Raw genomic sequence first — 26,855 nt, forward strand, 5'->3', positions numbered from 1 at the left:
CCGAGTAGCTAGGACTACAAGCATGTGTCACCGTGCCCAGCTAATTGTATTTTTTGTAAAGATTGGGTCTTGCCATGTTGCCCAGGCTAGTCTCAAACATCTGGGCTTAAGTGATCCACCCACCTCAGCCTCCCAAAGTGCTGGGATTGCAAGCATGTGCCACCATGCTTAGCTGTAAGCAATGAATTTGAGTCAGAAATCAAAAAGTTTTTTGAAACAAAATAGAGATACAATATACCAAAACCTCTGCGATATGGCAAAAGCAGTGTTAAGAGGAAAGTTTATAGCACTAACTGCCTGTATTAAGAAATGACACTCCAACCTTGCACCTAAAGGAACTAGAAAAACAAGAACAACTAAACCCAAATCTAGCAGAAGAAAATAACTAAAATTAGAGCAGAACCTAAAGAAATTGTGACTCAAAAATTTATACAAAGGATCAATGAAACAAAAACTTGATTATTTGAAAGGATAAACAAAATTGATAGTCTACTAGCTAGATTAACAAAGAAAAAGAGAGAAGATCTAAATCAGTAGAATCACAAATGACAAAGATGCCATCGTGACCAATCCCACAGAAATATAAAAGATTTTCAGAGACTACTGTGAACATTTCTATCATACAAATTAGAAAATCTAGAGGAAATGGCTGGGTGTAGTGGCTCACACCTATTATCCCAGCACTTTGGGAGGCTGAGGTAGGTGGACTGCTTGAGCCCAGGAGTTCAAGAGCAGCCTGGGCAACATGGTGAGACTCTGTCTCTACCAAAAAAATTTAAAAAATTAGCCAGGTATGCTGGCACATGCCTGTAGTCTCAGCTACTCAGGAGGCTGAGGTTGGAGAATCATTTGAGCCCAGGAGTTCGAGGCTGCAGTGAACCTTGATTGTACCACAGCACTCCAGCCTATGTGATAGAGTGAGACCCTGTTAAAAAAAAAAAAGAAGAAAGCAAGTAAGAAAGAAAGAAAGAAAGAAGGAAAGAAAAGAAAAGAAAAGAAAATCTAGAGAAAATGGATAAATTCCTGGAAACTCACAACCTCTAAGAATGAACCCGGAAAAAGCAGCAATCTTGTACAGATAAGGAAATTCAATGAGTAATAAAAAATCTACCAACCGAAAAAAGCCCTAGACAAGATGGATACACAGACAAATTCTACCAGAGGCACAAAACGACCTGGCACCAATCCCACTGAAACTGTTCTAAAAAATTGAGTAGGAGGACTCCTCCCTAAATCATTCTATGAAATCAGTATATCCTGATACCACAATCTGACAAGGACACAAGAAAAAATAAAACTACAGGTCAATATCTCTGATAAACATAGATGCACAAACCCTCAGCAAAATTCTAGAAAACTGATTCCAGCAGCACATCAAAAAGTTAATTCACCACAATCAAGTGGGCTTTATTCCTGGGATGCAAGAATGGTTCAACATAAGCAGATCAATAAATGTGATTCACCACAGAAACAGAATTAAAAGAAAAACCATGTGATCATCTCAGTAGACACAGAAAAAGCATTCAATAAAATCCAACATCCCTTTGTGATTAAAAACTCTCAACAAACCAGACATTGAAGGAACAGCCCTCAGAATAACAACAGCCATCTATGAGAAAATCCACAGCTAACATTATACTAAACAGGAAAATGCTGGAAGCATTTCCCTTATGAACTAGAATAGTATCATGACATTTACTCTCACCATTCCTATTCAACATAATACTGGAAGTCCTAGCCAGAGCAATCAGGCAAGAAAAAGAAATAAAAGTAATCCAAATAGGAAAAGAGGGAGTCAAATTATCTGTCTTCACTGATAATATGATTGTAGACCTAGAAAACCCTGAAGATTCTGCCAAAAACTCCTAGACCTGATGAATGACTTCAGCAAATTCTCAGGATAAAAAATAAATGTACAGGTCGGTCACGGTGGCTCATGCCTCTAATCCCAGCACTTTGGGAGGCCTAGGTGGGCAGATCATGAGGTCAGGAGATCGAGATCATCTTGGCTAACACGGTGAAACTCCGTCTCTACTAAAAAATACAAAAAAAAAAAAAAAAAAAAAATTGGCCGGGCATGATAGTGGGTGCCTGTAGTCCCAGCTACTCAGGAGGCTGAGGCAGAAGAATGATGTGAACTCAGGAGGTGGAGTTGGCAGTGAGCCAAGATCGTGCCACTGCACCCCAGCCTGGGTGACACAGCAAGACTCCATATCAAAATAAAATAAAATAAATAAATAAATAAATAAATGTACAAAATCAGTAGCATTTCTATACAACATAATGTTCAAGCTGAGAACCAGATAAAAAACATAATCCCATTTATAGTAGCCAAAGGAAAATAAACTTAAGAATACACCTAATCAAGGAGGTGAAAGAACTTTACGAGGAGAGCTATCAAATACTGCTGAAAGAAATCACAGATAACACAAACAAATGCAAAAGCATTCCATGCTCATGGGTTGGAAGAATCAATATCATTAAAATGTTCACACTCCCCAAAGCAATCTACAGATTCAATGCTATTCCTATTAAATTACCAATGTCATTTTCACAGAATTAGAAAAAATGATTTTAAAATGTATATGCAACCAAAAAAGAGTCTGAATAGCCAAGGCAATCCTAAACAAAAAGAACAAAATGGGTAGGGAGCCTTACATCACATTACTGCATTTCAAACTACACTTCAAGGCTGCAGTAACCAAAACATAGTACTAAGACAAAAATAGACATGTAGACCAATGGAACAGAATAGAGCCCCCTGATATAAAGCTTCACACCTACAACCAACTCATCTTTGATAAAGTCCACCAAAATAACCAATGGAGAAAGGACACCCTATTCAATAAATGGCTAACCATATGCAGAAGAATGAAACTGAATCCCTATCTCTCACCATATACAAAAATTAACTCAAAATTAAGACTTAAATGTAAGACCACAAACTATAAAAGTTCTAGAAGAAAACCTAGGAAATACTCTTCTAGACATTGCCTTAGGCAAATAATTTATAATAAAGATGTCAAAAGCAAATGCCACAAAATCAAAGATAGACAAATGAGACTTAATTAAACTAAACAGCTTCTGCACAACAAAAGTCTCAACAGAGTAAACAGAGAACCTATAGAATGGGAGAAAATGTTTGCAAATCATGCATCTGACAAAAGACTAATATCCAGAATCTATAAGGAACTTAAATGAATCAGGAAAAAACCCAACAACTTCATTTAAAAAATGAGCAAAGGGCATGAACAGAAACTTCTCAAAAGAAGACATACAAGTTGCTAACAAACGTGAAAAATGTTAACATCACTGGTCACCAGAGAGCTGCAAAGTGAAATCACAATGAAATACCATCTCATACTCGTCAGAATGACTATACTAAAAAGTCAAAATACGTAGGAAAAATTAATGAAAAATCAAGAGTTGGTTTTTTTTGAAAAGATCAAGATTCACAAACCTTTAGCTAGACTAATGAAAGAAAAATCTCAACTAAAATCAGAAATGAAAGAAGGGACATTACTATTGATTTTATAGAAATCAAAAGGATTATAAGAGTGTACTGTGAAAAATTGTATGCCAACAAATCAAATAACCTAGATGAAATGGACAAATTCCTAGAAACACATCACCTACCAATACCGAATCAGGAAAAGCCAAAAAATCCGAATAGACCTATGTCTAGTAAGGAGATAGAATCAGTAATCAAAAACCCAACTAAGAAAAGCCATGGACCAGATGGCTTCAGTAATAAATTTTACCTGAGTAAATATTTTTTTGTGAGCCTCTGTCAATATAAACAATTTGAGTCAACCCAAATCAGCATTATCAGCACCATCCTGGCAATCCAATCTGACTTGATCCTGTGAAAGAAATCCTGCTCCAGGTAGTGAGAGCAATGCACTTGCCAGGCTATTCTCCTGGAATAGGACCTAGCCATGCGGTCCTAAGACAACCTCACAGGCACAAGTCCCAGGGTTTCTTGGGTGAAGGGCCATTGAGTTTCCCAAATGGAAGGAATGGGGATGCGAGTAGTTCTGTCCAGTCTGGGGCACCCTGCCAGGATGACACTGCTGGTGCTGATTGGTACCTGGCACTGGAAATGGCTTAGATAATTTCAAGGAGGGCATTCCAAACATGGAAAGTGCTTTGAACCCCCTGAGGTTCAATGTCTAAGGTAGGAACTGAACCAAAGCTTCTCCCTCTGGTATCTTAAATGATTAGGAGTCCTTCCTTGATTTCCTGCAGTTTGAAAACAACTGCTCTGGCCACTTCACTGCTTTGTTTCTGAATGTTTCCCTAGATCTATGGTGAAATTAGTGCCAAGTACAGGTACAAAGCTCAGTGGGAGTAGCAGAGAGTGAAGGACAAATATGGGAGGTCTGGGATGGATGATAAAGAGTTTATCAGGCGACAAAGGTGGAGGAAAACATTAGAGTCTCAGAGCACACCTATGCAAAAGCACAGAGTGCCCAAATCACATGCGGAGTGGTGACTACTCTGGTGCACAAGGAGTTGTGTCATTTATTGAACATCTAGTCTGGTCCCTGTAAATTGTTAAGTGTTATATGGAATAGATGGTACTTTTTCCTTCTGTATGTTACTACCATGATTTGCATATAAATTCTCTTGATGTAACCCCAGTTGTCCAAATGATCTGGAGCCTCAATTTTATTATGGTTTACACATGATCAGAAATTTATAGAGACACAGGTGGTATCCACAACCTTAGCTGAGTATCTGCATGATATTGGTCTAGCAGTGGACAGGAATATTCTGACCCCTTTATAGCCCTTTCCTAGTGTAGTGATTACTACCTATGATGGACTTTACTCTCAACTGTCTCTAGGCCACTTGACAAACCTATAATATTTTTAGATTTTCTTCTATAGCAATACAGTGATCCCAATAGATTTTAAAGGAAAAGAGCTAATGGATTAGGTATACATAGACTAAAGCACACTGTCTTAGTCTAGTCAGCCTGCCATAACAAAATACCATAAACTGTGTGGCTTATAGATACCGGAATTTTATTACTCACAGTTCTGGATGCTGGGAAGTCCAAGATTAAGATACCAGCATCATTGGATTCTGGCGAGGACCCTCTTCCAATTGCAGACTATCAACTCCTTCTGTGTTTTTCATATGGCAGAAGGGGTGAACTAGTGTTATGGGATCTTTGGGGTGTCGATTTTCTGGCCAGAAACCTCTGTGGCTGGTGGTACCTTTGCCAGAGTTCTTGTCCTGTGTCCAGGAAGAATGAGGTATGCAGACAAATGAAGGGTGAACAAGACGAAGATGAATTTTATTAAGTGTTAGGATAGCTCAGTGGAGACCTGCAGTGAGTAACTCCTCTCTGTAGGGAGGTCATCCCGTGGAATGTTCAGCTCTCAGCAGAGGGGAGACCCTGGGGAGGGTAGCTTCTCTCTGCTACTGGTCCTTCCTACGTCTGCTGCTCTCAGCAGAGAGGAGGCCCTGGGGACAGTTGCTCCTCTCTGCAGCTGTAGTCCCAACGTCTCTGCAGGTCTCTGAAGCTCTCAGCAGAGAGGATAGTTCCTCTCTGCAGCTGGTTGTCCTGTCCTCTCCTGCTATCAGCAGAGAGGGTAGTTCCTCTCTGAAGTTGGTCCTCTCTTTGTCTCTTCCTCCTCTGACCCTGCTCTGGTTGAGCCCAAGGCTTTTACGGACCTCAGAGCGGAGAAAGTGTGTGCCATCAGTCCACATGCAGCCCCAGAAGAGGCACCACAAGCCCCCACAGTCCACAGGACTGGCAGCCCGGTCCCCAGCCTTCAGGCCCTGAAAATGTGGCCCTACCAGGGACTGCTTCCTTTGACCCAGGAGTCTATCTGCCTCCCACTACTATTTATGTCTCCGGAGTTTGGCCAGTCTTTGCTCTCAGACCAGAGTGGGCATTGGTAGCAGGGAGAAGGAGAAGCCAGGCAGTGGGAGCAGCCACTTCTGAGCCTGCAAGGGCAGGGGGCCCTTCCCAGGCCCCAAGAGTACAGGGATGCCTGAATCTGCAATCTCGACTTGGGTGACTGCAGCTGCATGGGGCAGGGTTGTGGGGCAGGATTCCAGCATGCTCCTTAGAGCGGAAGGCCTGGGTTTACAGTGGTAGTCTGGGTGGCTGCAGAAGCACCTGGGAAGCTCATATCCCAGCTTGGAAGAGGCAGGGCTCCCATGGGCTCCAGAAAGTGTGCAGTCCTAACTGCACCTCCCTGCTTCTGCCTTTGTGATGGCAGGCTGCCATCGCTAGCTTTCTAAGGTCCCTTTTAGAAGAGCACTAATCTCATTCATGAGGGATCCACCCTTTAACCTAATCACCTCCCAAAGTCCCCATCATGTTGGACATTAGAATTTCAACATATGAATTTTGGGAAGACACAAACATTCAAGGTAGAGCACAGGTGTTTTGTATATAAGAATATTACCTTGACTGGGCATGGTGGCTGACACCTGTAATCCCAGAATTTTGGGAGGCTGAGGCAGGCGGATCATTTGAGGTCAGGAGTTGAAGACCAGCCTAGCCAACATGGTGAAACCCTGTCTTTACTAAAAATACAAAAAAAAAAAAAAAAAAAAAAAAAATTAGGTGTGGTGGCAGGTGCCTGTAATCCTAGCTACTTGGGAGGCTGAGAAAGGAGAATCCCTTGAACCCAGGAGGCAGAGGTTACAGTGACATGAGATTGTGCCATTGCACTCCAGCCTGGGCAACAAGAGCAAAACTCTGTCACAAAACAAAACAAAACAAACAAACAAACAAACAAACAAAAAAACCAATATTACCTGTAGGGTCCAGTCCTACAGGGTCTGTGAGTTTTTCTCCTCATGTGTGGAGATGAGACATCATAGAAATAAAGACACAGGACAAAGAGATAGAAGAAAAACAACTGGGCCAGGGGGCCACTACCACCAAGGTGTGGAGACCAGTAGTGGCCCTGAATGCCAGGCTGCACTGTTATTTATTGGATACAAGACAAGGGGGCAGGGTAAGGAGTGTGAGCCATCTCCAATTATAGGTAAGGTCACGCGAGTCATGTGTCCACTGGACAGGGGGCCCTTCCCTGTTTGGCAGCCAAGGCAGAGAGAGGACAGCTCATGCCATTATTTTTTCTATGCATTTCAAAGACTTTTAGTACTTTCACTAATTTGCTACTGCTATCTAGAAGGCAGAGCCAGGTGTACAGCGTGGAACATGAAAGTGGACCAGGAATGTGACTGCTGAGGCACAGCATCACAGGGAGATTGTTAGGCCTCCAGATGGCTGCTCCACAAAAGGTGGTGGAGCAGTCTTCTCTAACTCTCCTGGGAAGGCAGACTCCCTTTCCCGGTCTGCTGAGTAACGGGTGCCTTCCCCAGGCACTGACACTACCGCTAGACCAAGGTCTGCTAGGTAACAGGTGCCTTCCTAGGTGCTGGCGTTACTGGTAGACCAGGGAGCCCTCTAATGTCCCTGCCCGGGCGTGACAGAGGGCTCACACTCTTGTCTTCTGGTCACTTCTCACTGTGTCCCTTCAGCTCCTATCTCTGTATGGCCTGGTTTTTCCTAGGTTATAATTGTAGAACAAATATTATTATAGTATTGGAATAAAGAATAATACTACAAACTAATGATAAATGATAATCATATATAATCATATCTATAATCTATTTTTAGTATAACTATTCTTAATTCTATATTTTTTCCTTATTATACTGGAACAGCTAGTGCCCTTGGTCTCTTGCCTTGGCACCTGGGGGCTTGCCACCCACAATTACCTCATTTAAAACATGGATGTTTGATAGGGAAAGGGCACAGTGAGTTGGTCTGCTTTGCTTGAGATCAATGCCTAACATTTGTGAATCTAATTCATTCTTATAAGAATAAAAAATAATTTGGATTTTTATTGCTGGACTCTCTTAGACCTTATCTGGCAGTTTTCCAAAAGGATTTCCCATAAAAGGGGATAATCAATGAAGGTAAAAGCTGAAATTACTAAAATAAAAAGTAAAGCAGAAATAATATGTATGACTAAAACCTGGTCCACTGAGAAGATAAAAATGTAGAATCCCTCCAGGGATTTACTAAAAGAAAGAAAAGAGAAAACAAATTGTACAATATTAGTGATGAGAAAGGACACAAAGACATATAAAGACAAGATTAAAACTATTAGAATAAGATCATATAAAAACAGTTGTAACAAATTTGAAAATTCAGTAGGAGTATAAATTATGACAGCCTTAGCTCAAAATTTGTCAGAAATTAGTTATCTCAGACTCATATACTTACCAGTCTAGTGGAAAATATACAGTAAAGGATTTTTCTGTTTGCTTCATAATGCAGAATTTGCTGTCTCTCTGGTTTAGCTCCTATTCTAACGGCTCTGTCTATTTTACAGAAAAGAACTTCTGCTTAGAAACTGCTTAACTGCTGGGAAAATGAACATCAGTGTTGATTTAGACACAAATTATGCTGAGCTGGTTCTAAATGTGGGAAGAGTCACTCTTGGAGAGAACAATAGAAAAAAAATGAAGGATCGTCAACTGAGTAAACAGCAGAATGAAAATATCTCACGAGCTGTGTGTGCTCTGCTGAATTCTGGAGGGGGAGTGATCAAGGCTGAAGTTGAGAATGAAGACTATAGTTATAAAAAAGATGGAATAGGACTAGATTTGGAAAATTCTTTTAGTGATATGCTGCCATTTGTTCCTAATTTCCTGGACTTCATGCAGAATGGTAACTACTTTCACATTTTTGTGAAATCATGGAGCTTGGAAACCTCTAGTCTGCAGATTGCCACGTTGAGCTCCAATTTGTATAAGAGAGATGTAACGTCTGCAAAAGTCATGAATGCTTCTGCTGCACTGGAGTTCCTCAAAGACAAGGAAAAAACCAGAGGAAGAGCATATTTAAGACCAAAATTGCCCGCAAAGAGGGTCTGTGTTGATGTACAAGAAGAAAGTAACATGGAAGCCTTGGCTGCTGATTTTTTTAACAGAACAGAACTTAATTATAAAGAAAAATTGACCTTTACTGAATCCACACACGTTGAAATTAAAAACTTCTCAACAACAAAGTTGTTACAACGAATTAGAGAGATTCTCCCTCAATATGTTTCTGCATTTGCAAATACTGATGGAGGATATTTATTCGTTGGTCTAAATGAAGATAAAGAAATAATTGGCTTTAAATCAGAGAAGAGTTGTCTTACTAAGTTAGAAGAAGTAACAAAAAATTCCATTGGGAAACTGCCTGTGCATCACTTCTGTATGGAGAAGGGGACGATAGATTACTTATGCAAATTCCTTAGAGTATATGATAAAGGAAGTCTTTGTGGATATGTGTATGCACTCAGAGTGGAGCGCTCCTGCTGTGCAGTGTTTGCTAAAAAGCCTGATTCCTGGCACGTGAAAGATAACAGAGTGGAGCCGCTGACCGAGAAGGAATGGATCCAGTTCATGGTGGATTCAGAACGAGGTTGAGGAAGGAGGATTGGCAATAAGGATACATTTGGCTTGGGTGGCAGGAAGGTTTTATTGTATCTTTGGGATTAGGGACAAGATTAAAAGTCTTCAAATTTCAACATCTAATTTACTAATCTCTGGTGGATATAATCAATACTTCCCTGCCTCTTGTTTTCTTCTACAGACTTAGAAGACAGATATTCCATGCAATAAGTAAATATCTACTCTTAGTAGCCTTATCTGATGCAAAGATTCTAGATGTTTCTTCTCTACCACATCTTTGCCCACTTTCAAGGAAAGCCTGTTCAATTCTTTTCTTTTTTCTTTCAGAGCTTAGTTTTTGTAACTAACCATTACTTTCTTTCGGGAACACTTACTCTTTTACTTACTTGCTCTTTCATCTTTCTTTACCCCCTTTCCATTTATTTCCTGTAAAGCCTTTTCCCTCTTCCTCTCACATTTATGAGCCAAAGAGTAACCCTAAATGGTACCAATGAGCGAAGAATAATGCTGATATTTTATCTGGTTTTGGAAAAGGAAAGACTCCAGTGAAGTTAGACCAGAACTAGCAACTTAACGAAATCTCTGAAAATGCAAGCTTGTCCCTCAGAATCTGCATAAAACCCAGCTTTCCTTCACTAGCCATCACATTCTTCTAATTTTAACTTCTTTTAAAATAAACTCAGTTATATGGCAATGTATTAAGTTGCTATCAATGCATTTTTACTGTTAATTTTCATTCCAAGTATAGAGTGTATCAGCAGCATCAAGGGTTAATTTTACAATTTGTATCTGACCTAGGAATCTAACCACAATATGTAACCACAATATCTAATATTTTGTATTGGGAATGCAGGGTCAGTTCTAAGTAGACTTTTGGCATACTGTGCATTACTTAGGTTGAATCTGTTTTGTGCCAAATTAAGAGTGTGATTTTGTTTTCTAACATTATTCCATAGTATATAAAGAACTGCCCTCTCCAGCAAGTACATCATCGCCTATCTCCCAGAGTTGTCCACTTCGTGAATATATTAACTTCAAAATTCAGCCACAGAGATATCACCTTCCAGGTAGTTTAATTCTGGCTTCCATGGAGTTGTTGGTGTGACTGTGTTTAAACCTCCTTCTCTTCAAACTAGCTCTGTCTTGACATTTGTTATGGAAGCACATTCTTGTGTTTATGGAAATTCTTTGGTGTTTTTAGTCATTGAATTTGTCAAATTCTATTTCTTTAGCTTTGGATTGTAATTTTCTTGGTGTAATAGAAACTTCTTTACTTGAAAATAAGAGCAACCCAATTCAGCTTAGTTTAAGCAGAAAAGGAAGAATATACATCATGTCACTGAGCAGTCTGGACTGGCACCCAGCTTCAGGCATGGCTATATTCAGTTACTGAAGAAATACTCAGCATCTCTGATTTATTCACCTATTGTTGTTGATAGGCAATGAGTTATTTTCTGTTTTCTGCTATGTGAACAGTGTTACCTTTAATATTCTTATTCAGTCTTTTGATGCATATGTGCAAGAGTTTCTCTTGGGTGCCTAAGTAGGGGTAGAATTGTTGGTTCAGGCAGTGTGTGAATATTTAAGTAATAAGATAATGCCAATAAGATAATTTCCAAAGTAGATGGCTCACTTTACTCCCACCAGCAATATATTGGAAATGCCACATCTCTTCCAATGCCAGACTTCTCTCTTCATCTTTCTGCTTGTTCGCCTCTTGAACTTCTTTTCTCCCTCAGTCAAATGGGTATAAAATGCTATCTCTTTTTGGTATGCCTTTCCCTGGTTATTGATTGGGTTGGGCACCTCTCCATATACTTATTGCCATAGAAGATATTGTGTCTTCTATGAAGTGGCGAATCTGTCTTTTGCTCATTTTTGTAATAGGTTTTGTCTTTTTCTTACTGATTTCTAGGAGCAATTCACATATTCTAACATAAAATCCTCATTTAGTCACAGATATTACAGATTTCAGATGTCTTCTCCAAGTTCATGACTTGCATTTTTTCTTTTCGCAAGGCATATTCTCCTTAGTAGTTTTAAATTGGATATAGTCAAACTTACCATTTGAAAATTTTGTGGCTTAGTGCTCTTTGTGCCTTGTATAAGAGATCTTTCCCTACCCGGGGGTTATCAAGATATTTCTGTTCATTTTCTTTTAAAATTTTTAAAATTTTACACTTAACATTTAAATATGTAATCCATATCCATAAGCAGTGATGTAGGGGGCTATTTCATTTTATCCCATGTGGATAACCACCTTTCCTAGATCCAGTTACTGAAAACTCAGTTTCACCCACTGATCTGTCACGCTGCCTCTGGGATATTACTACATACAATGGACCCTTGAACAAAGCAGGGCTTAAGGGTATCAAACCCCTGATGATTTTTATCCATTGATTTCAATTTTCTGAGCCTGTAAGAGAATCAGGACATCTTTATCTTTTCATCTATTTTATTTTTGGGGGGATTTTAAAAAAGATATTATAGTAATTTTAAAGTCCCTCTTTGATGACTCCAATATCTGAAGCACTTCCCAGTCTTTTTCTCTCATCCAGTTTTTCTCTTATTTTCTAGTAATTTGTTCTGATTTTTATCCTGTCTCTTAATTTTGTATAGTATCATGGATTACAAATTGTAGAGACTTCAGTAGATGTTGCATTTCTCCAGATAGGGTTACACACTGTTTTTTTTTTTGCAGGCAGATGGAGCACCAGTGATTGCTTTTATTCTTTTGAAGTTTTGTTTTATGCTTTTCTAGGTATAGTAGCTTTTACTTTTGCACAATTACTAGGTCATGGCTCTTCTGGGGTCTTAAAGTCTGGGGTATTTACCAAGACCCCTCTACTTGGCTGGGAGTTGAATTCCAATTTGTGTCTCCTGAGCACCATGAAGCTGATGAAATTGATGTTCAGCTCTTTAATCTCCCAGTTGATCAGTTGATATTTTCTCCTTCCCTTCCCTTCCCTTCCCTTCCCTTCCCTTCCCTTCCCTTCCCTTCCCTTCTCTTCCCTTCCCTTCCCTTCGCCTTCCTTCACCTTCCCTTCGCCTTCTCTTCACCTTCCCTTCTCCTCCCCTCCCTCCCCTCCCCTCCCTTCCCTTCTTTTTGTGACAGGGTTTCACACTGTTGCCCAGGCTGGAATGCAGTAGCATGATTACGGTTAACTGCAGCTAATTTTTGTATTTTTTGTAGAGACAGGATTTTACCATGTTGCCCAGGCTGGTCTCAAACTCCTGGGCTCAAGCAATCCACGTGCCTCGGTCTCCTACGTGCTGGGATTACAGGCATGAGCCACTGCACCCAGCCCCAGTTTATATTTTCTTCTGTGTTTCTAGCATCTCACCTGTATTAGCCAGTGAGTTGAGGGAAATTTGTAGGTAGATTTTGTCTTCTCTGCAGTTTCATCTTCTCTGGGATTTTGCTTCTGAAATCCCAGCTCCTCTGGCTGCCCTGAATTCTGACCTCTTTTTTCTTTAGCCTAGTAAAACTGCTGATTTCTGTGTGGGCTCTATTTACCAATGCTGTGATATGGAAAATCTCCGTAGGGAAAAAGCAGAGGTGAATGTAAAGCTACTTCCTGTGCTTCTTCTCTATTAAAGATTGTAGACCTTTAAGTCCTGCTTGTATTGGTTGCTCTCCAGACCTTTACATTATAGTTTTATGTTATATATACACATATATATATATAAATTTTAAAATATATGTATAAATGTATACTTTTTTTGAGACAGGGTCTCACCCTGTTGCCCAGGCTGGAGTGCAGTGGCATGATCTCAGCTCATTGCAGCCTCAACTTCCTGGGCTCAAGTGATCCTCCCACCTCAGCCTCCCGAGTAGCTGGGACTACCAACATGCACTACCATGCTTGGCTAACTTTTTAACCTTTTTGTAGAGAAGAGGTCTTACAATGTTGCCTAGACTGGTGTTGAACATCTCGGCACAAGTGATCCTTCTGCCTCTACCTCCCAAAGTGGTGTTATTACAAGTGTGAGCAACTATGCCTGGCCCTGATACACTTTTACACAGCTTTTATAGTTGCTTTTGGTGGGAGAATTAATCTGATACAAGCTGCTTTGTATCCATGGCTTAAGTTGGAAGTTCTCAATATTTTATAATTTATCATTATTTCCCCATCTAGGGCTATCAGAAAAGATAACTTGTACTCCAGAAACCCTCTGCAGAAATCTGTTCTCACAACATAAAGGACTTGAGCAATTAATATGTGAAGAAATGGGCTCTGTCAGTAAGGGCTCACTAATCTTCTCTAGGAGTTGGTCTTTGGATCTGGGCTTGCAAGAGAACCACAAAGTCCTCTGTGATGCTCTTCTGATTTCCCAAGACAAGCCTCCAGTCCTATACACCATCCACATGGTACAGGACGAGGAGTTTAAAGGCTATTCTACACAAACTGCCCAAACTTTAAAACAGAAACTGGTAAAAATTGGTGGTTACACTGAAAAAGTGTGTGTCATGACAAAGATCTTCTACTTGAGTCCTGAAGGCAAGACAAGCTGCCAGTATGATTTAAACTTGCAAGTAATTTACCCTGAATCCTACTATCGGACAACAGCTCAAACAGTGAAAGACTTGGAAGAGACTCTTTCAAATATCTTACCTAAGGAGAATCAAATCTTTTTGTTCGTTTATTTGTTCATTTTGTTTTTGTTTGTTTACTTTTTCTTAAGATGAGTCTCGTTCTGTTGCCCAGACTGGAGTGCAGTGGCACGATCTTGGCTCACTGCAACCTCTGCCTCCTGGGTTCAAGCAATTCCCTGCCTCAGCCTCCTGAGTAGCTGGGATTACAGGTGCCCGGCTCCACACCCGGCTATTTTGTTTTGTATTTTTAGTAGCGACGAGGTTTCACCATCTTGACCAGGCTGGTCTTGAACTCCTGACCTCGTGATCCACCCGCCTCAGCCTCCCAAAGTGCTAGGAGTACAGATGTGAGTCACCGCGCCCGGCCAGAGAATCAATTCTTTTACAGATCAATTCGCCTTTGACATTTTCCAGTGTCTCCCAGGTAATCAGTATAGATAAGGATGTTTAAATCTTGTCCAATGCTCACTTGAATCATGGAAGATGGACTGGGCTACAGAGATATTTTTCATTACATATTTGATAACATTCTCTAATTCTGTAAAAATACATCTTTGAAAACTTTGCAAGTTAAGCAACTTGACGTGATGTTGGAAAGCTGGGATTAGCCTATGTTCACTTCTTCGTAAGTTCTTTATAGATATTCCTTAAGGGATATTAGGAAAATTATCTACACGTTTGCCATACCAAGATGTCATTTGACTATAAAGGAAATATCCGACATTCTTATCCAATGGACATGGAAAACATAGTTCTCTAATATCTTCTTGAAAACTACATTGCAATGAAATTCAGCCAATGAAGAGATTAATCAAAATGGAGAACTTGCCGAGGTGGGTGGATCACTTGAGGTCAAGAGTTGTCACCCAGGCTAGAGTGCAGTGGTGTGGTCATAGCTCATTGCAGCCTTGACCTCCTGACATCAAGAGATTCCCCTACCTCAGACTTTTGAGTAGCTGGGACTACAGGCATACACCACCATGCCCAGCTAACTTTTATATGTTTTGTAGAGACGGGGTTTCCCCATGTTGCCCAGGCTGGCTTGGAACTCCTGGAATTAAGCAGTCCTCCTGCCTCAGCCTCCCAAAGTGCTGGAATTATAGGCACAAGTCACTGTGCTTGGCCCTCCATTAATTTTTAGAATGGCATAGGTAGTGGTAACTACTGTTAAATTTTCCTTCAGGCATGGGAGTGTGGGGTGTATGTTTTGGCAGAGACAAGGAGTATGCCAGGATGATAGGCTAAGCAGACAGCACACTCAGAAACATAATAGAATCCCTGATATCAAAGGAAAAAAGGCCAAATGTTCTGTGTCCAGTTTGTGCCTGAGAAGACACAGTCCATGGGTGTCACTGGGGTGAAGGTTTTTGTGTCTAGGGTGATGCCATGTCTGGTGCAGGAGTAAATTCATCTCTGATGGTAAGCTGGATTGGTGTCATCTGAGGCAGCATCATCTCTAGCAGTGAGCTCTTATGCAGGAAAATGTCACCTAGGATATAGGTCTTGAGCATTTCTTTTAAGTGGATACAGACTCAGGTTGATGTGGGGCTTAGCATTTGCCATGATTGGTTAAAACAATGGCTTGTATGGAGAGTTGGTGCCTCCAGATATTAAAACAACAAAAACACCCACATCAATAGTAAGATCAGCAGGCTGAGCATGACAGCTCATGCTTGTAATCCCAGCACTTTGGGAGGCCAAGGAAGGTGGATTGCTTGAGCTCAGGCATTCAAGACCAGCCTGGGCAACATGGTAAAACCCTGTCTCTACAAAAAACATAAAAAATTAGCTGGGTGTGGTGGCGTGTGCCTGTGGTTGCAGCTACTCGGGAGGCTGAGGTGAGAGGATTGCCTGAACCCAGGAGGTAGAGGAGGGGAGTGAATCATGATCATGCCACTGCACTCCAGCCTGGGTAACAGAGTGAGACCCTGTCTCAGACGAAAACAAAAAGCAAGAACAAACAAACAAAACAAAAAAGATAAGAAAAAAACAGAATGGTGTGCAGCTGCATTTGACAGAGTTTTGGTTTTTCTTGCTTGCTTGTTTTATGGTTGAAGTTTAGGCTCAGACGGGTCCCATATCAGATAAGCAGCTGCCTAGCCCATTGGACAATCACTATTAATTGGTCCCCAGAGAATATACACACTTGCTGTGTCCTCCTGATGGGAGGGGTTTGATATTGAAAATCTATAAAATTAAGGCCTGGGGCAAGATAAAGACACATTGAGAGGTCCATTTGTTGGACTGGAACTTTAAAAGAAGTTGTTTGGAGAGACTCTTATGTTTCTCAGTTAAAATGGCTATTTGGGACCTATTAGAGTCATGAAAGTTTTATTGAATGCCTCTTTTTCAGGAGCCCATTCAGGGTGTATTTTGCAATGTGAAATGTCTGTCTTGGTTATCACCTCGGTAATTGTAAGGCCTCATATGGTGGCCTTAATATACACAGGCATGTGATTTTGGATATCTAAGAGTAAGGAGGTTCTTAGTGTTCCTTAATCTAAAAGGGACAATTCATTAGGCAATGGCTCAACAGTTCATAAAGAATGTGGAGATGGGGCCATTTGTTGGCCAGGGCATCCAGCATTCAGTAATATTCCACCTAGCTCCATCATGTATGGTGGTTGGCAGTGGCATTCATATAGTTTGTGAACTTCTACTGCTCTTCACTCAGTCAATCCAAAGGAGCTTCCCAGGTAGCCAAGGGGTCTGGGTGAGAGGTGACCTCCTCCAGCACTATGGCATCTGGCAAGGGACCAAGGACAAGGGACGTCACTCCCTTCTGCGTGTGAATATGCTAGAGACCCCAGGACAAGGTAGCTTCCTTGAGACAGGATAGAGACAAACCTGGGCCCTCTGAGGGGCTGAGCTTACAGGGCGCTGTTTCCATGACTGAAAGCATAACAGGTAGCCAGGTATGGAGGGTCACGGACTCAGAATCTGTGAGAGCCTCTATGTCCAGGAGAGCCCAGTATGGAGCTAGTCATTTGTGGTTTTAATGGCATATAGCCTGAGGCCGAGAGCACTCTGGCAATTCGTAGCCATCACAGGTGGTCTAGACTTTAGGAGGCATGAGTAGAGCTTGTTAAAGTCTCCTCAGTAAAGGAATCTCTGCAGGCACCAATGGGTGTGTCTGTTGGTATTAATATGGATAGCTTGTAGAGCCTTTTTTTTGAGGGTGCCACATTTAAAGTGGGTTGATTTATAAGTTACAGTATCAATGAGATTAAGTAAAATTTGTAAGTGCAGAATATTTTGCTATGAGAATATAAAAAGGATGAAAAGATGTTGCACTTTTATGTCCATATGAGTAGACTAAATGACATCTCCTTGGAGGAGGTTATTAATGTAATATCATATCTGTGCTCCCAGAGGAAGATGCATGCACTTAAGATCTTGTCTGTCCCTGTCTCTTTAAAAAGAAGACCATCTGAAAAAGCCACATACTGTATGATTCCAACTGTATGACATTTTGTAAAAGGCAAGATTATGGAGACAGTAAAACGATCAGTGGTTTCCAAGGATTAAGGAAGTGGGAGGAATGAATAGTTGAACCACAGAGGATTCTTAAGGCAATGAAAATTCTGTGTTTGATACTATATAATGGATATATGTCATTATACATTTGTCCGAACCCATAAAATGTACAAGACGAATGAATGCTAATGTAGAAGTTCCAATGGATTTTGAGTGATTATGATGTATTAATTTAGATTAATTGATTGTAACAAATGTACCACGCTAATGGGAGATATTGCTAATGGGGGAGGCTATGCATGAATGCAGGCAGTGGGTATATGGAAAATCTTTGTACTTTCTGCTCAATTTTGCTGTGAACCTACTCTAGAAAAATTAAGTATTAAAAAGGATCTTGTCTGTAAGATGTGTGCATCAATGCAAAATTGTGAAGGTACTGAGGTGTAGCCTGCAAGAGGTATATTGTGTCTTTTCCGCAATGGAGGCAAACTATAGTGGAGTCTGTTGAAATTGGCATGGAATTGAACATATTGAACATATTAGCCAAGTCTGTAAGAACAGAGTATTTAGCAGTTATTGACTGGATAGAGTTAGTAATTTTAGTCATATTAGATACTGGGTATGAGGCCCTAGTAGATAAGTCCACAGCATTAATGTTGTAGTCCTTCACCGTGAGGTGCCTGCTGCTTATCATTTTCCAGGTTTAAGAACAGGCAACACTGGGCTGTTAAATGGACTAGCAGCAGGGAATAATTATCCCCTTTATCCTTTTTATGTTATATAAATGAGGTTTTATGTAACAACTTTCAGTCCTTCAAGGGCCTATTTTAACTTACCTTGAACAATATTAACTATTTTAAAGGGATTTATATGATCCTATTTTATCAAGCCAATTTTTGAGTGCCAAAAATTTAATTTTAATTTATTATTTATTGTGTCATGGAGTCTATGTTCAATGTGAGATACTTTAAGGCACTGAGTACAACAACTATGGGCAATTCAATCAAGATATAAAATAAGGCATAGCTATTTTTAAAAAGTGATTTAGCTATCTTTTAAATTTATTTGGGGTATAATGTTTAAATTTGTTGGAATCTCAGGCATAAGCATAATTTGAGTATTTATTAAGTCCATGAGGTTTCTCAATTGGTGCATTTTGGCAAATGTTAAAGTTAATTTAGAGCTTTCAGTTCTGGCCAGGCATGGTGGCTCAAGCCTGTAATCCCAGCACTTTGGGAGGCCGAGACAGGCAGATCACTTGAGGCCAGGAGTTCAAGACCAGCCTGGCCAACACATAGTGAAATCTTGTCTCTACTAAAAATTCCAAAAATTAGCTGGATGTGGTGATGCACTCCTGTAGTCCCAGCTACTTGGGAAGCTGAGGCAGGAGAATCACTTGAACCTGGGAGGCAGAGGTTGCAGTGAGCCGAGATCGCGCCACTGCACTCCAGCCTGGGTGACAGAGCAAGACTCCATCTCTAAAAACAAAAAACAAAAAAAAACAAACAAAAAAACCCTTACAGTTCTAAATGCAATCACAACCTTATATATCTTTTTGTTATATAAATTCTTTGGTATATAAATTTTGGATTTCCAATTGGGTGAAATTATGGATGTTTGTTTTAATTTAGATATACGTTTGATATCTATATCTATGTGCATGTGCAATCTATTCATTATGTCTATATTAACCTAAAAGCTCATCAATGACAGATAAAGAAAATGTGGTACATATACACCATGAACTACTATGCAGCCATCAAAAAGAACAAGATCATGTCTTTTGCAGGAACATGGATGGAACTAGAGGCCATTACCCTTAGCAAACTAACTCAGGAACAGAAAACCAAATCCAGCATCTTCTCACTGATAAGTGGGAGCTAAATGAAAGAACTTATGAACACAAAGAAGGAAACAACAGACACTGGGGTCTATTTGAGGGAGGAGGGAGAGGAGCAGAAAAGTTAACTCATGGGTGTGGGCTTAATACCTGGGTGATGAAGTAATATGTATAACAAAACCCCATGACACATGTTTACCTGTGTAATGAGCCTTCACATGTGCCCCCAAACCTAAAATAAAAATTAACAAAAATTTATCTACATATAATTCAGTTGGTTATTTTTTTTCTCTCCCTGTGCTATAGTTTGGATGTTTGGTCCCCTCCAAACCTCATGTTCAAATTTGATCCTCAGTGTTGGAGAGGGAGCCCAGTGGAGGGTGTTTGGGTCATGGGGGAGGATGTCTCATGAATAGATTAATGCCCTTTCTTGGGGTGAGTGAGTTCTGACTTTATTAGTTCCCATAAGAGCTGGTTGTTAAAAAGACTCTGGCACCTCTCCCTACTCTCGTTTCCTCTCTTGCCTTGTGATGTCTGCACACACTGGCTCCTCTTTGACTCCCGCCATGAGTGGAAGCAGCCGGAGGACATAACCGGATGCAGATGCCCAATGTTGAACTTTCCTAGACATCAGAATTGTGAGCCAAATGCATCCTTTTTCTTTATAAATTACGCAGCTTCAGGAATTCCTTATAACAACACAAAATAGACTAAGGCACCCTGAATTCAGGTTATTATGATATTTTTTCTATTCCTCTCCCTCAGGCTGTTACAAAACAAAACAAAACAAAACAAACAAACAAAAAAAACTGGGACTGCAACATACTCCCAAACTGAGAAAGTGCCAAGAAACCAAAGAATGGCTGAGACAAATCTAGGTTTGTGAATAGATGAATTTATTAGGACTTACATACAAGGTATTCCTGGGTGGTAGCAGGACAGCTCCAGAGATCTGCCCTATCACCCAGCCCTAAGCTTCTTTTAAGCAAATATTCTGGCTCTTTGCCTACTGTTTGCAATGAGACCGTTTTCCTTGGTATGTTCCCAGACACATTCTGGGATGTTTGGGTTCTCAGGGATACCTACTCCTCAGGTAGGCGTCATGGCCTTTGCTCAGTGCTGAGCCTTCAGGGTGCAAGCAGCAGATATGAACCCTCAAGTAACCTGGTCGGGGATCAATCACACTACACCCCCCAGTTTTAGGCTGTTTTAGTTTCTATCTCTGGCTCATAAGAGGGAAGAATGGAGGAGAAAGGGACACAGTGCTTCTTGGCAGTAGCCTTTCCCTGGACAAGCCCCAGCGATCCCCTTCCTCCCACTTTTTCATTAAACAAAATCTTTTAGAGTGGCTTGTATGTCTAGGGTGAAATTTTCCTTCTCTCTCACTCCTTTTGGTCTCCTTTGTCGCAATCATTTTTTTCCTCTTTTGTTCTCTTGGATATTTACCTGATAACTCAGGTAACACAGATTCAAGGAGCTAAGCAAATCCCAAACAAGACAAACTCAAAGAAATTTGTACCAAGACAAATTTTAATTAAATTTCTGAAAACTAAGGACATAAAATATATTTAAAGCAGCCAGTGAAAACACCTTCTTTATAGAGAATAACAATTTGAATGACAGAATCATGGAGAACAGAAGGAAGTGTCATAACATTTTTCAAGTACTGAATAAAAAGAACTCTCAACTCAGAATCCTATGCACAGAGAATGTATTCTTCAGGAATGAAAGGAAAACCAAGGCATTCTCAGATGAAGGAAAAATAAGAGAATTAATCGCCATCACCAAAAGACCTACTCTAACAGAACAGCTAAAAGAAGTTATCTAAACAGAGAGGCAATGAAAAAAAAAGAAGGAGTTACGGAACATAAGAAAAGAAGAAAGAACACAATAAATAAAAATATGGCTAAATGCAATAGGCTTTCTTTCTCTGCTTGAGTCTTCTAAATTATGTTTGACAGTTGGAGTAAAAATTATAACATTCTCTGATGTGGTTCTACATGTTTTTAGAGGAAATATTTAATATAATTTTATTATAAATAAAGAAATGTGACTAAAGAGACATGACTGGAGGTAAAATTTCTATATTTCAGTAGAACTAGTAAAATGATACCAGTTCACTGTGAAAAATTATGTGTATATAATGTAATACCTATTACAGCTTTTATAATTACTATAAAAGCTATACAACAAGATACACTAAAAACATAATAGATAACTCAGAATTCTGCACAACATTCATAACCCATAGGAAGGCAAGGACAAGAAAAAAATATTAAAAACACAGAGAAGAAATAGAAATCAAAAAATAAAATGGCATACTTAAGCCCAAACATATCAATAATTATATAATATATAAAGGGTCTAAATATACCAATTAAAGAACCATTTGGCAGAGTGGATTAACAATCATGACCCACTGTATGCTGTCTATAAGGAACTCCACTTCAAATGTATGAAAGTTGAAAATAAAATGATGGAAAAAGACATATGTAGGGCCAGGCATGGTGGCTCACACCTGTAATTCCAGCACTCTGGGAGGCCAAGGCGGTGGATCAATTGAGGCCAAGAGTTCAAGACCAGCCTAGCCAACATGGCGAAACCCCATTTCTACTAAAAATACAAAAATTAGGTGGGCTTGGAAGTAAAACACTCCTCAGCAAGTGCAAAGCCATTGAAATCATAACAGTCTCTCAGACCACAGCGCAATCAAATCAAATGAGAACTCAAGATTAAGAAACTAACTTAAAAATCACACAACTACATGGAAATTGAACAACCTGCTCCTGAATGACTCCTGAGTAAATAATGAAATTAAGGCAGGAATCAAGAAGTTCTTTGAAACTAATGAGAACAAAGAGACGATGTACCAGAATCTCTGGGATGCAGCTTGATTAGGGTTCTCTTAGAGAGACAGAACTAATAGGGACAGAACTATTATATATATATCCTAATATATATAACTCATGTATATATATATATGAGTGTATTAAGTATTAACTTTCACAATCACAACGTCCCACAATAGCTTGTCTGCAAGCTGAGGAGCAAGGAGAGACAGTCCGAGTACCCAAACTGAAGAATCTGAAGATGTAGGCCAGGAGGCTAGGCCTGTCTCTCCTTTTAACATTTTCCTGCCTGCTTTATATTCACTGGAAGCTGATTAGATTGTGCCCACCAGATTAAGAGTTGGTCTGCCTTCCCCAGCCCACTGACTCAAATTTTAATCTCTTTTGGCAACACCCACACAGACACACCCAGGATTAATACTTTGTATCCCTCAATCCAATCAAGTTGACACTCAGTATTAATCATCACAAGTCCCCTCTTGTCAACTTGAATCCATAAACATCTCCATTTGAGATTATACATAATCTTCAAATAAAGACAATAATGAAGTCATAATTATGATTAGCATAATACAACTATCCTTCGTACAACCAGAAAGGCACCAATCCCTAACCCAAATACTATTACATAAAGTTAACAATACTTAAATGCTGATATGAAGTCAATAAATCTTATGTCACATGATAAAGGAAAAGGAAATAAAATGAAGATATTTTCTTAGTACAAGTGTATACATGCACAAACATGTTTTTAACAAAAGAAGGAGGAAATACTCATGACAATTACAGTCTTCATTTCTGCAGCTGGTCGTGGCCATAACTGGTATTGATGACTACTTTCTTCTACTACCCATTCTGTATTCTCTTGGTCTTCTGCAAGCACCTCAACAGGTCATGGTTTTTTTTTTTTTTCCTCCCTGGCAGAGTGACCCAAACCTTTATTCCTGAAGGGTCTGGACCATTTGTAGTCCTGCCTGGATTGGGCTGTTGTAGTTTCCCATTGGCCTTAATCACAGGGCATGGTAATACTAAGAGACTCCTTAGTGGATCTCCTGTATTCCATGAGTACTCTTCCTTACCTCCATTGTGGAGTGGTAGACTGATTTCATCTTGATAGTTTGGGCCAATCACCCCAGCCAACACTGCAAGTCCCTTCTTAGTCTGACTTAAAGGTAGGAGGAGCCCAAAGTGTCCAGGTGGCAATCTTAACTTCCAGTTTAATGGAATCATTGTTGTGTCTCCCGGTGGCAGCATTCCTCCCTCTGTAGCTAGGACGTCTAGGCCAGCATAACCTAATGTCGCGGGAACAGAAAGCAAAAATTTTGCTAGTGGATCACTAGGGGTGATGGTGAGTGTGCTACTTCCACTTTCACCCCTCGATTCCTGGACCAGTGAATCCTGGCTATGGGAGAAACAGTACCATATATCAGATGCTGATTCAGAGCATACACAGCCTTTTGGAGAACTCTGCCCCAGCGCTGCAAAGTATTGTCACCTAGTTGGCATTTTAATTGTGATCTTAAAAGGCCATTCCACCGTTCTATCAATCCAGCTGCCTTAGGACGATGGGGAACATGTTAAGACCAGTGAATTCCATGAGCATGAGCCCACTGCCACACTTCTTTTGCTGTAAAGTGAATGCCTTGGTCAGAGGCAATGCTGTGTGGAATACTACGATGGTGGATAAGGCATTCCGTGAGTCTATCCATGGTAGTCTTGGCAGAAGCATTGCATACAGGATAGGCAAACCCATATCTGGAGTAAGTGTCTATTCCAGTGAGGACAAACCTCTGCCCTTTCCATGATGGAAGAGGTCCAATATAATTAACCTGCCACCAGGTGGCTGGTTGATCACCCCGAGGAATGGTGCTATATTGAGTGCTCGGTGTTGGTCTCTGCTGCTGACAAATTGGGCACTCAGCAGTGGCCATAGCCTGGTCAGCTTTGGTGAGTGGAAGTCCATGTTCCTGAGCCCATGCATAACCTCCATCCCTGCCACTATGGCAACTTTGGTTGTCCAGATCAATACATTCAACCTGATCCAACTCTATGTTCCTTCCACCATTATACCATGCCCTTAATATCCATTTCCATGCCTGTTCTCCGATTGCTGTTTATATAAATTAGGGAAATCAAACAGTTGTTTTTGAGCGTATTGCATCTCCTCATGGGTCACACTCTCAACCTCACCTCCAGGGGCCTGAAGGGACTTTAGTCTAGTTATAGGTCTAGAAGCAAACAGCAGTGTTGGGGTGGCTCCTGAGGAGGATCAACATCATCTTGCCTGGCAACTGCCTCAGGGAAGGCCATCACTGTTGCCTCAGGCAGCACAGGGTTTATCTCTTCAGACAAAGGAGTAAAGGCTGATGGCAGCATGGGTCGAGGAGAGGATGTTGCCACTACTTGGGATGGGGAAGCTGCTCCTTCTCACAAGGTTCATCAGAGTTTACAAACTCAGTGTCCTCAGCTTCATCAGGGTCGTCCCACATGTCCCCATTCCAAGTTGCAGGGTCCCATTCTTTTCCAATCAATGCCCTCACTTTAACAGTAGACACCTGAGGAAGCTGTGCATGCACCTTTTGTTGCAGGTCAGCCACTCTCACGAGAGCTTTGTTTTTCCACAATTTCATCTCTTTCTCTACAGGAGATAAGGCTCTCACTCAGGGCAATCTTAGGAGATTTGAGGCTCAGTATCTGCCTCTGAAGCCAGGAGACAGAATCCCTGAGCTCATCATTTTCTTTCATCACTGTGTCTACTGAACTTAGGAGCAACCAACTAGCTTCATTATGTTCCTTGGTTCTCCACATATGGTCAAAAGTATTATGTATAGAGTCACTAAACTCCTTGCCTCTCACGAGCAGTGACTCAGGATTGCCAAATGCATTTACTTTGCACAACTCTCTAAACAGTTCACGGCAAGGACTGTCAGTGTTCTCCATATTATTAGAAGCAGAGTCCTTAGCATTTTTGGGTCTAATCGTATTAAGCAGCCAACTCCAGAAACCCCTAAATCAATGAAAAAATTCCATCCTTAATATTCTGTTCCTTTAGAACTACTCCTGGTACCAAAATCTGTATTAGTCAGGGTTCTCTTAGAGGGACAAAATTAATAGGAGATATATATATATATATATATATATAGAAAGGGAAGTTTATTATTAAGTATTAACTTACACTATCACAAAGTCCCACAATAGGCTGTCTGCAAGCTGAGGAGCAAGGAGGGCTAGTCCAAGTCCCAGGACTGAAGAACTTGGAGTTTGATGTTCAAGGTCAGGAAGCATCCAGCACAGGAGAAAGGTGGAGGCTGGGAGGATAGGCCCGTCTCTTCTTTTCACGTTTTTCTGCCTGCTTTATAGTCACTGAAAGCTGGTTAGATTGTGCCCACCAGATTAAGAGTGGATCTACCTTCCCCAGCCCACTGACTCAAAAGCAAATCTCTTGGCAACACCCTCACAGACACACTCAGGATCAATACTTTGTATCCTTTAATCCAATCAAGTTGACACTCAGTATTAACCATCACAGCTATACATGGCTATTTATAGCAGTTCTATTTATAATTAACAAACCCAGGAAATAGCCTGAATGTCTTTCAATGGGTTAATGGTTAAACAAAAAGTGGTACATCCAAACAATGGAATACCACTCAGCGATCAAAAGAAATGAAAAATTAATAGACACAGCAGGGAAGAAACTCAAAGATATTATGCAAAGAAGCCAATCCCAAATGGTTACGTACTATTTGATTACAGTTATACAACATCCTGGAAAAGACAAAACTAGGGATAGAGAACAAACCTGTGCTTTGCAGGGACTGGAATTGGGGGAAAGCATTAGTGTGTGTGTGTGTGTGCGCGCGCGTGCGTGTGGTGGTGGCTATATTCTTTTTTGTGGTGGTTACATGATTCTAAACATGTATTAATAGAACTATACATAAAAGGTAAATTTTACTGTACATGAAAAAGTAAATTCTACTGTATTTATGTTAATACTAAAAAAGGCATGTGAATGTGAAATGTGAGGTGGGAAAAAGAAGGCATCTCATATAAGATGAAAAAGAAAGTGAGTAACCTAATTTGCAAAGGCACAATTTCTACTTATGGAATCTGTGCTTAAGAAGGGCTCCCATGTAATTGGTCAGGCCTTGGATATATTGGTCATATCACCACTGCCTAGTCATTTTCCAGCTTTCTGTAAGGGAGAGGTTTGTTAACACCCATAACAGAGTGGAAACATCATGATTTTGCCTTTTTTTTTTTTTTTTTCGGAAGACAGGGTCTTGCTTTGTTACCCAGGCTGAAGTGCAGTGGCATGCTGGGTTCAAGTGATCCTCCTGCCTCAGCCTCCTGAGTTGCTGGGACCACAGGCATGCACCACCATTCCTGGCTATTTTTTGTATTTTTGGTAGAGACGGGGCTTCACTATGTTTCCCAGCCTGGTCTCGAACTCTTGGATTCAAGTGGTTAGCCCACCTTGAACCCCACAAAGTGCTGGGATTACAGGTATGAGCCACTACACCTGGTCCCTATATTATCTTTAAAAATTTACTGATTTTATATTTTTGTATTTATGTTTTTATTTTAGCAGAATAGATTTTGGAGGACAGGACGCAAATTAATATTTTTTCTCTAGGGATAGCAGATA

The 26,855-nt window shown here is 40.4% G+C and overlaps 1 protein-coding gene across 6 annotated transcripts in view; it reads left to right on the forward strand.

Annotated features, from left to right (window-relative positions):
• LOC117067497 (schlafen family member 12-like) overlaps window positions 1–26,855 on the forward strand; it is a 139,989-nt gene that overhangs the window by 91,588 nt on the left and 21,546 nt on the right. For 3 of the 6 annotated variants that reach the window (XM_033184158.1, XM_033184159.1, XM_033184160.1), the window contains 3 exons: window positions 8,376–9,454; window positions 10,401–10,511; window positions 13,584–14,134. The exons of the other annotated variants lie outside the window; for them this stretch is intronic. In XM_033184158.1, coding sequence (XP_033040049.1) covers window positions 8,376–9,454; window positions 10,401–10,511; window positions 13,584–14,134 — 1,741 coding nt within the window. Of the gene's footprint in view, window positions 1–8,375; window positions 9,455–10,400; window positions 10,512–13,583; window positions 14,135–26,855 lie in introns of those variants that run through there. 6 annotated transcript variants of the gene reach the window in all.

This window comes from Trachypithecus francoisi, unplaced genomic scaffold (assembly GCF_009764315.1).
Source record: "Trachypithecus francoisi isolate TF-2019V2 unplaced genomic scaffold, Tfra_2.0 Lachesis_group20, whole genome shotgun sequence".
Classification (NCBI taxonomy): Eukaryota; Metazoa; Chordata; class Mammalia; order Primates; family Cercopithecidae; genus Trachypithecus; species Trachypithecus francoisi.